Source organism: Clytia hemisphaerica, unplaced genomic scaffold (assembly GCF_902728285.1).
Source record: "Clytia hemisphaerica strain Z4C2 unplaced genomic scaffold, Clytia hemisphaerica genome assembly, whole genome shotgun sequence".
NCBI classification, from domain to species: domain Eukaryota; kingdom Metazoa; phylum Cnidaria; class Hydrozoa; order Leptothecata; family Clytiidae; genus Clytia; species Clytia hemisphaerica.
Window position 1 is genome coordinate 1,210,533 of NW_027103680.1, and position 10,902 is coordinate 1,221,434.

A 10,902-nucleotide genomic window follows, 5' to 3' on the forward strand; every position below is an offset into this window, starting at 1 on the left:
CAAATAAATCTTTAGACAATAATCCTGAGAAAATTTTACCATTAACACAACCCAGCCAATCACAAAGAGCCCCAGTAACCGAAAGCTACCCTTGCGACATGTGCGACAGGACTTTTACCACCAAGTCAGGTAGAACCAATCACAGAAACCACCATCTTAAAGACAAACCCTCACCGACTACTGATAAACCGCCATCATCACCCAATTCAACTGCCACCACTCCCCACCCAACCTCAACCCAACCGATAAGCACTCCTCAACAGATCAATTGCACACCAATCAGCTCTCAATACCGCTCCTCCCTGTATATCCAATGCAAACCCGACTCAACCAGCAGCAACCCACGCTACATCAAATCACCCACCACCGCCTAAACCCATATGGGGTCCCCACTCCTGTGACCAACTCCTTGATTTTATGAACACTTGCTATAATGACATTGTTTTCTTTCGGAAAAATCTATTCCTTCTACCTTCCGGTAAAGCTGGAAAGACTTTCATTCTGGAAATGATGAAATTGATTGATTTTTGGAACACAAACTCGGCAAACTTTTCAAAGGTGTCCATAAAAATGCTTATGTGTATGCCAAACCTTCTACTCCAGAAACCACATGCTAGATCAACCAGTAAATAACACTCTTTAACTCTGATGAGAAGGCTACAATGGTGGCAAGAAGGAGAATTTGAAAAACTGTTAAATGAAGCAAGAGAAATTCAAAATCGTCTAAATGAATTTCAAAGACAGTCGACTAAATCCTCTACAGCTGAGTTTACAAAGCACATGCTTAGGGGCAACATTAAAGCAGCTCTTCGTGTTCTTGAACAAGCCCCTAATGGTGGTATTCTTGGTTTAAATGAAGACACTCTCAGATCCCTCAAAGAGCTACACCCTGAAGGATCTGATGCACAGAATGACATTTTGTTAACTGGCAAACCTGCTCATATTGACCCCATCGTATATGAATCGATTGGCGGCACCGCAATCTTGTCCGCTGCACTCAAAACAAGAGGATCTGCTGGTCCCTCCGCCCTTGATGCTGATGGCTGGCGAAGAATCCTTGCCTCGAGGAATTACGGTACCGTGGGTTCTGATCTTCGAACTTCGCTGGCTAACATGTTGAAAATCCTTTGTCAAACGCCTTTAGACCCAAACTCGGAGGAAAGGGACAAAGAAGCATTTCTTGCTTGTAGACTTGTGCCCCTTGACAAGAACCCTGGTGTTAGACCAATAGGTATAGGAGAGGTGCTAAGGCGTATTTTTGGAAAGACTCTAATTCATGTGATTAAAGGAGACATAATGAATGCTGCTGGTTCGCTGCAAGTTTGTGCAGGCCAGCAGGCTGGGAGTGAGGCAGCTGTACATGCCATGATCTTTAACGAACAAAGTACAGATGCCATACTGCTTGTAGACGCTTCAAATGCCTTTAATACCCTAAACCGAAATGCTTTTCTACACAACATCAAACGATTATGCCCAGCATCATCCACCTATGTCTCAAATTGCTATCAACGTAAGTCTAGACTTTTTGTAATGGGAGGCTCTGAACTTTCATCCTCTGAAGGAACTACACAGGGAGACCCCATGTCAATGCCAACTTATGCCATTGGTTTAATGCCTCTCCTTGATTTACTAAAAGAGGACCTTATTTCAGCAGAAGTAAAAGAAGCTGCCTTTGCTGATGACCTTGCCGGAGGAGGAAAACTGATTAATCTGTTAAAATGGTGGAACGAGAATCAACAGAATTGGACCCAGTCTCGGATATTTTCCTAAAGCATCAAAATCCTGGCTTATTGTAAAGGAGGACCAAGTTGAGGAGGCTAAAAAACTTTTTCAAGGCACTAACATCAAAATTACTAGTGCTGGTCGAAAATATTTAGGAGGAATAAACGGGACAGAGGAATCCAAAACAGAATATTTTAAGACCAAAGTTTCCAGCTGGGTGAATCAAATCTCGGAGCTAAGTAAAATCGCTAAATCGCAACCCCAATGTGCCTATGCTGCGTTCGTTGGATGATTTGTGCACAAGTTCAACTACCATCTCCGAGTAATGAGTGACATTTCCGACCTACTAGGTCCGGTCGATAATGTTATTGATGATTTGTTTATTCCTGCCATCACAGAAGGACATCGTTGTAGTGAGTTGGAGAGAGAACTGCTCGCCTTACCAGTAAAAATGGGAGGCCTAGGTATTCCAATACTATCAGAAATTGTAAAACTAGAACACCAAAACTCTGAACGTTTAAGTGAAACCCTGAAAAACAATATTATTGATCAAAGAAGAGATTTGAACCAAAGTAATGAACAAAATATGAAGTAAAAACTTTCAAAAGAGAGAGAGGTCCGGAATAAACAGAAAGTAGAGGATTTACGATCACGAATGAACACTGATGAACTGAAAGCAAATGAACTTGCTCAAGCTAACGGTGCATCGAATTGGTTGACCACCCTCCCCTTAAAATCTGAAAACTCAGATCTGAGTAAAAGGGAATTTTTTGACGCCATTTCTGTTCGTTACCGCTGGCCACTTAAGCACCTTCCAACACACTACGCTTGTGGAAAACCATACTCAGTAGATCATGCCCTATCGTGTGCCAAAGGAGGATTCGTCTACCAGAGACACAACAAGTTACGTGATACTATTGCCAATATAGTCAGCACCGTAAAGAAAGATGTCATGATCGAACCCCCTCTCGAAGCCATCACAGGAGAGGAACTACCATCAGGAACGATCCAAGAACCAGGAGCAAGGGCTGATATAAGTGCAATGGGGTTCTGGTCTAGAGACCAACGAGCATTTTTTGACATACGGGTTTTCAACGCCTATGCTCAACGGTACTCTAGGAAGAGCCTCAGAAGCGCTTTTGAAGCCAACGAGAGAGAAGAAACACCATTACAACAGAAGGATCATCGAGGTTGACCAGGGATCGTTTACTCCTCTAATATCCACCATTAACGGAGGTTATGGAAGGGAAGCCAGTCATTTCAAAAAAGCTCTTGCAATCCTATTATCAGACAAACGTGATGAACTACTGTCTGTCACCCTCAACTGGTTGCGGACAAAGCTAGGACTTGCCCTTATAAGATCCACCGTTCTCTGCTTGAGAGGAAGTAGAACTTTGAAAAACAAAATCACAACAAAAGACTTTGAGGATATCACAATCAGTGAGTCGATTGGGTATTTGTCATAAAATATATTTTATAAATTTACTAATTGAATTCATTCATAGTTATGTGGAAGATTTGGATATCTCTGTAAATTTTGTTGATTTTATAGTTTATTCGAAATAAAATTTCTTATTGTCAAAAAAAAAAAAAAAAGAGTTTCTGATCAGAAACCCAGCGCGCTATCCGTTGAGCCACACTCGCACAGCGGAACACAAAATTAGGAAATACTTATAGAATGACAAAAAAGAAGGGGTAATGTTATTATAACATGGGTAAAATTGCCCCTCTTTTAACCTGACTGAAATTCGAGCCGTTACTAGCAACCTTGCGGGGCCCAAGGCGCCGAGTGTGCACCCGGCACAGTGACAAGCCGTTACTAGCAACCCTAACCTAAGCAATTCCAAACAACAAAACCAAGATATTCCCGACCGTCGATGATACTCCCGTCCATGTACGGGAAAAAAATTGTGGTTGCACCACCGAAAACCGATCCAAAACGATAATAAATCTGTTCTTTGACTTTCCAGGGTTTTCGTGCCCTTAAATTTAAAAAGACCCAAAAAAGGGAAAAAATTCCGACTTTCCCTATCTTAATATAGGGGCAGTTAAGATATTCTGACATCCCTGTCTCACAACCCCAGTGGGACTTTTTTTCTCAGTGGGGATAAAAATTCCTATTGAAATCCCAATGTGGATAGAAATTTTATCGTCCAAAGGTTAAAAAATCAGTAGGATTGGTTTTGGAGAGCAATTTTTAAACATTCAAAGACAATTAAAGTCAATTTCCCAGAGGGGCTGAAATTTTAGGGTATTTTCAAACTGGGGACGAAATTTTTGCCAAATCTTCAAATTGGGGCTAAGGTCCCAGTGGGTCTGTGACACAGGGATGTATTCTGTGCTGGTTAGGATGAAAGTGTCGAAACATATCAAAACATCAGACCAAAGCCTTCATAATTAAAGCATCATGTTTTACTTTTTCTTTTTCTTCATTTCCTTGGTCAGGTTTTTGTTCAATCTTTTGTTCTTGTTGACGCCGTTGCCATGCCAATTTGATGAGGTCAAAAATGAAGAATAGAAATTCAAATCCGGTAATAAAACTGAATCCAAGACCAAGCCCAATTGCTCCACCCATGGTCGCTAAAATCAGAGAAAAATTAATTTTAAATGATTGAAGATAGGCAAGACAATGTAGGTACCGTAATGGTATAGCTGCCTGACTACATGTTATTTCAAGGGCTGATCAAAGCATAATCCATATAGATCGAGTAGAAAACTAGAAGTCTATACGGACTATTTTAACACTCTTAACTAAATTCTATCTGAAGTCATTCTACTGGCTTTAAATTCATTGACAAATGAGTTAAACCTTAAGCTCTTTTTAATTCGAACTCGACCGAGAAAGTCTTTTTTGTTCGAATTATAGAAAGTGTTTTATAAGAGTTTCTCTTTGATAAGGACTGAGAATCAGCTCAAACCAATAAAATACGTGCGGCCAAAAATTAGGCCTTTGAAGTCAGACCCTTATAATGCAGAGAAAATTTAGACAAATTTGAGTAAATTTTTGATTTTAAGGCAAAATATGGTCAGATTTTTCCAAATTTTACACCTTTAGAGTGCAATTTTTCCATCTTTGCTTTTTTTGACCGTTACAGTGCACTTTGTTGGGAGGTTTGGAAAAAGGATTTTTAAGGGCCGCACGAACGGTAGGCCGTTTACCTTGAGTGCAGCCTCCCCCCTTGGGTATAGAAAATTTTGGGCAAATCAATTGATGTACAGTACTTACAAATAAGATTTGTCCATTCAACAGCTGGTGACATTTCTTCTGATACGACAACGTTGTCAAAAAACGAAATGTGAATACCCATAATGTTATTTCTAAAAGTCACAAATTATTGTAGATTTATTTATTATTGATAAGTTCTGGACGTTTATACACACCTATCAACCCTCAGCAACATGCTAAAGGTTTTATTTTTCCGTCTCATATCAGACACTACCGAGTTTATGTATTTGCACTTTTGAGGACGGTAGAGTGACTGAAGCGATTTGGAAAAACCCGCAATTCCGCCCCGCAAAATCGAGGACGGTAAAAGTGCTGATTTACCGTCGTCCTCAGCTGGGCTGGTCAGGATCTACTCAAATTAGAACCTTACCGTCTCCGTCGCTAAAAAATACACATAAATAAACTCGGTACTGTTTTCTATCAGGACAGTGTATGCATATTGTTTTAATATGCTGATATAAGCAAAAAAATGTTTTTCTCTTCCTCTGTCTGACCAATCTTGCTCCACATTCGTGTCAATCCCATGTGAAAAAGCTTGTAAATTAAATTGATGAGTAAGAAAACGATATGACTCTTATTTCAAAACAAAACCTTTAAGCGTCCCCCGGGGGGGGGGGGGTTATTGGGTTGCGAGCTGACAGGGGGTGCCGCCCGACTTTCGACCCTTGGAGCCTTACCGGGATTAAAAAGGAGAAAACAAAGGAAAAATTGGTGAATTTTACTACCCTTTTGGGACCAATTTGACCAAATTTTGATCTTTCTGGGGGTAAAAAGTTGAAATGTTCCTATTTCTCCGACCCTTAGTGGGACTGAAATTTGATTTTCTGATTTTTCCGACCCTTAGCGGGACTTTGGGACTTTGGGAATCCAAAAAAGTTATTCTTAAAGGCGGCACAAACCGTACCCTCCATTTGCCTAAGTACCCCCCCCCCGGAAGCGTCCAATGTTTGAAGAGACTGGTAATGAAATTATAAGGAAATTTCTTTCTGCAATATAGCATCGAAAATAAATGATTACGAGAGGCCCAGAAATATGTCTCTCATATATGAAAAACAGTTTTGGTGGAAGATTTTCTTGGCATGCTTCTTTTCATTGTAGATTAATTATCAGTTTCTCTAAAGCCAGCCGCATCGCTAAATGATTACTAGGTGTGTAAATCTTTTTAAGTAACAAATGGATAAGAACTTTGATAGTTAGGCAGAAATCAAATGTAAATCTAGGGGCAAAAACCCATTTATACTGCTGTTGTAGGGTCACAAAGATTAAGCCACAGCTGGCACACAACGTTGTTTCAACGTTCATCTAACGTTATATGGACGTTTTGAAGATTTAGATGAACGTTGAAACAAATACGTTATGTGCCAGCTGGGAGATTAAAAGATTTTCAAATTAAAGTTTTTGTATGGAAAAGTGGATTTACTGAAAATAATCTTCGATTTCCCTGAGCGTTCGATTTTTGAATTCTTTTACCAACGGTCGAACATATTCATAGACATCTGTTGTCCCAATTTTGACGGATGATTTTTGAACAGTGTATGACTTTCTAGTGCACTCGTTAGGGCATGATTTGTAACATTCTTTGAAAATAACACCATCAAGTGCATCCTCTATAAAGAAAATAATTTTCTCACTGTTAACTCGGGAAGCTACAGGGGGTACTAGGCTTGCTAGCTGACGGGGGGGGGGGGGTGGCGCCCGACTTTCGACCCTAGGACCCAAAATTTTGTGAATTATACGACCCTTATCGGGGTAAATTTGACCAATTTTGACCAAATTTTGATCTTTCCGGAGGTAACAAGTTGAAATTTTCCTTTTTCTTCGACCCTTAGTGGGACTGAAATTTGATTTTCTGATTTTTCCGACCCTTAGCGGGACTATGGAAATCCAAAAAAGGTACCATTTTGGGCTGCACATACTGTACCCTCCATTTGCCTAAGTACCCCCCCCCCAAGAGCTCGCAGTAGAGTATAACTCAAATCTCTATTGCTCTAATATCTTTTTCACTTGAACAAGTTTTCTGGCCCCTTCAGTTTTAACAAGCTCGTAGAAACAAGTTTACTCTTAAGTCGAAATCTCCGTAACTAACTTAGTTAAAGAAACTCCGCTGTATTGTTTCTAGGGGCGTACTGTATCAGAGGCCCGGGGGGGGGGTACTAGAGCAAAATGGGTTTAACCTCCACACGAGTCCCATGTAGGGTCGCAAAAATACCAAAATAGAAAAATCAGTCTCTCGAAAATTTTGGAATTTCAGTTCCAATCAGGGTCAATTTTTTCGCAAGTTTCGGCAAAATTTTCGAAAAAAACGAGTCTCACGTAGGGTCCATTTTTCGAAACCTCAGCGGAGCACCCCTGTCGGTCGGCAAGGGGGTAGTACCCTCCTGGATAAGAGGATAAAATGGTAGTATTCCCATTTAAGGAAGAGAAATACTTTGTATTGTGACGAGGAGTAAATTTACCAAGGGATATGAAAATTGATAAAGTCCTATTTCAATTATTTAATTAAATAATTAAAGTCTTTGTTATCAAACTTTAGACTGGAAACCTTTCTGGAAAATGTCTGGTAATGAGAGCCAGATTAATACAAGATATACTTCTTTCTCCATTGTAACATGCAACTTCTTCCAGTTTGCAGAATTTGGCTCCTAAGAAAATGAAAAGGTTATGACATGAAAGTTAAAACTAACAACATCATCATTTTACATTTCTTGGCGGAATTAGCCTATATAGAGAATGTGTAGATATGGACAACGCATCCATGTGTAGTTTTTATTCACTGTTTTTCCAGAGAGCTTTTCTACAGCTCGCTTGGTTAACCCTATTATTATCAGGCTTTTTCGGATTTTGTATTCTCAAGGGGGGGTGTTTTCCACCAGCCTTGTATAACTTTTGATCTAGAAAAGGTATGGACTTGAAATTTGGCACAAATGTTCTCTACCATTAAAGGAGTTGATAGAAAAAAATTTGGGTTGATGACGCCATCATAAAGGTGATGACGTCATCACAAAGTTTAACAATTATCGCTGACCGATGAAAAAGTACCATTCAATAAAATAGCAATTATAGTTGAAGGATTGGAGATTTTTCAATTCTGTTTTAAATTTATAAAAGCCAAAAAGAATATCTTTAACATATTTGCCGGTTTTTAACATACTAATAAAATCAAGGTTTAAAATCAATGCAGAAAATGAGTAAATTTTTTCAAAAAACAATGACGTCATTTTTGATGACATCAGCAGTTTTTGAAAATTTTTAAAACATTTTTTAAAATTTATCATTGATACCTAAAACCTGTCAAAATTTGAAGTCGGTTGGATGCCTAGATCAAAAGTTATGCTAAATTTAAGATTTTGGGATTTTACAGGGTTTTAGCTGGATTTTATGATATGCCTGCACAAAAAAGTCATAAAGCCTGATCTGGTCGGTGTATAACAGTAAAATTTGGTATACATGCTGCTAATAGTTTTATATTAAAAGTCGAAAACTTTCAGAGTGTTAAAATTTTTTTTCAGTGAGCTATTAGCGAAAGAGTGGCAGCCTGGTGGAAAACACCCCCCCTGATAAAAATAGGGTTGGTTAAAGTTAGTTCTTGGGAAATCATTTTTATTCAACTCCCCCGCCCTGAACAAAATTGATAAAAATCAAATTTTACGGCCTTTTGTACAAAAATGGCCTTCCTTGATGAATCTTGACGGAGTCAATAAATCCCATCTCCAGATATCGCCAAGAACTCCTGGTATACATGTTTTTTTATAAGCATTGCACTTGTAAGCATATCTAGGCTCAGATATGGGGGAAAATTACGCATATGTTAAGCATTACCTCGAGCCTATGAAGAAAGTACATATAAGCTACTTTGTAGTATGGATATAAGCAGTATTATAGTAGTATAGCAGCATATAAGCAGTATTAGGTATTAGGATATAAGCATCCCTGAAGCATTTTTTTCGACCTAAGCATCTCTGGGGCCTGTTTTCGGATTTTTATATGCTTATAAAAAAATATATATAAGCGCACGTGGCTTTTGAGGCATCCATCCCGTAACAAAACTTATCTCAGATATTTGTGCAGTCTAGAATCTAAAATCATCAAGTTCGGAGACTGAGCGTGATTCTATAATAATAATTCATACCTGGTATATTTAGGATTCTGTGATAATCTTCGCCTAAACAACCGCATTTCTCATACACATGCGCAATGATGCAATCAATCACACAAATACCTTGCGTGTATCTGGTTTTTGGATCAACAAATTTGAAATCAACTTCTCGACAATCAGTTGCGTAGGGACTTGGCAACATCGTGATCTAAATGTTTATTCAAATTGTAAGTAAGTAAGTTTGCAAACGCATTCGAGGGCGACCCGAAGGCTCCCTTTTCTCTAGCTATTTAGCCGAAGGTAGGTGAGGACGCCACTCTTTTCCCTGGATTTTTCCACTTACCCTCGATAAGTCTCTAGTTGCTGAGCATCAATCAGAGAGGCATCAAGTATCATTTTGGGAATCGCTGGTATGACCCGGCTGGGGATCGAACCAACAACCTTGTGCACCGTAGCTGGATACTCTACCTTCATGCTACAGTCGCAAATCATTCCAGGATTCGACAAAGCAGGGCTGATATTAAAGATAAGAACAAAATTCAATGCATTTAATTCATACCTCATTTTCAGTTAATTTCACATACATCTGTGTCCCTGGCATGACAGTAACGATTTCATTGATTGGAACGTAGTCATCAACATTGCCATAGTTCTCAATAATCAACAACACTCCATTATGCGCTGATGGAGATTGATAATATTCCGTTCCACCAAGATCTAGCTCTAACTGAAAACCTGTGAAATAATCTGATTCTTTACGAGCTGTAAAAGGTTCACCGCCTGGCATAAAAGAATTGAATTGTAAACACCTTTTATGTCTCCAGATTCGCTCCGTAAACATTGAATCTTCACAATCTTGACCATAAATAGAACAAACCGACCCGCCGACAAGATATTCAGCTAATACATCTGTAGAAGCAATCTCATCAAAGTCTAATTGATACATTTTCATAAAATCAAGCAGATTGTTCACTCCAGCAGCTTCTAAATCGTTGACAAACTGATCAACGGTAATATTTAGCTCTGGATTTAAATCATGTCCAAAGAGTAGTTTATCTTTCATGATAATAAATTCATCTATTGTGTAATCAATAGATAAGTTCTTCATTTTGGCTTTTGATTGAACGTTTAATGGACATATTGAAACTGACGGGAAATCCAAAGCTTGTTCAGTGTATGATCGTGAGATCGCAACTGAAGTTTTACGATCTAAAAATTCACTGAATAGACCGTAAGTCAAGTATATCGAAAACCCAAAGACGGCAAAACATATAATGAACCAAATTAATCTTCGAATCCATCTTCCTTCAAACAAGAAACGAAATCCGTGCAATGTTACACCAGAATAAAATTCTTCAACCAATTCACTCTGTGTTTTTAACAAAGGATCTGGTGATTGTGTTGGCTGCTTGGTGTTACCACAACTGCAAATATCATCTTTTGTCATTTTCAGATTTGTAGTTTCTACACATTGACAAAAAATATTATCTTTTTATAGGGCAAAGTAATTTCAAACTGGATATTTCCATAAGCATTTTTTCTAAAAAGTTTTTAAATTTATTTCATTCATACCCCATCAAATTATTTTATAGAAAAAAATAACTGTTATGACAATGTTACACAAACAATTTTTTAGATTCTTCTATTTTTGACATAACACACTCTTCAATTATACAGATTTCTCATTTGGATTCAAAAAATTTTCAAACTGTTTCATTTGTTCGAATAGTCATACATTTGAGATCAAAACAATATTCATCAAATTAACTATCGGATACTTTGAATGCATCGAATTGGATATTCAAAATGTGAAAGTTGATCAATCATTTATATCAACCCTAAGAAAAAAAATCCTTTT

At 38.4% G+C, this 10,902-nt stretch overlaps 1 protein-coding gene across 1 annotated transcript; it reads right to left on the reverse strand.

Annotated features, from left to right (window-relative positions):
* Positions 1–4,030: 4,030 nt before the first annotated feature.
* LOC136803752 (acid-sensing ion channel 3-like) lies at positions 4,031–10,557 on the reverse strand. Its single transcript, XM_067060475.1, has 6 exons — positions 9,604–10,557; positions 9,078–9,252; positions 7,540–7,590; positions 6,369–6,555; positions 4,949–5,040; positions 4,031–4,302 (listed from the first exon to the last, which is right to left on the reverse strand). The coding sequence occupies exons 1-6, from the start codon at positions 10,489–10,491 to the stop codon at positions 4,100–4,102; spliced, it is 1,596 nt and encodes a 531-aa protein (XP_066916576.1). The 5' UTR covers positions 10,492–10,557; the 3' UTR covers positions 4,031–4,099.
* Positions 10,558–10,902: the final 345 nt, after the last annotated feature.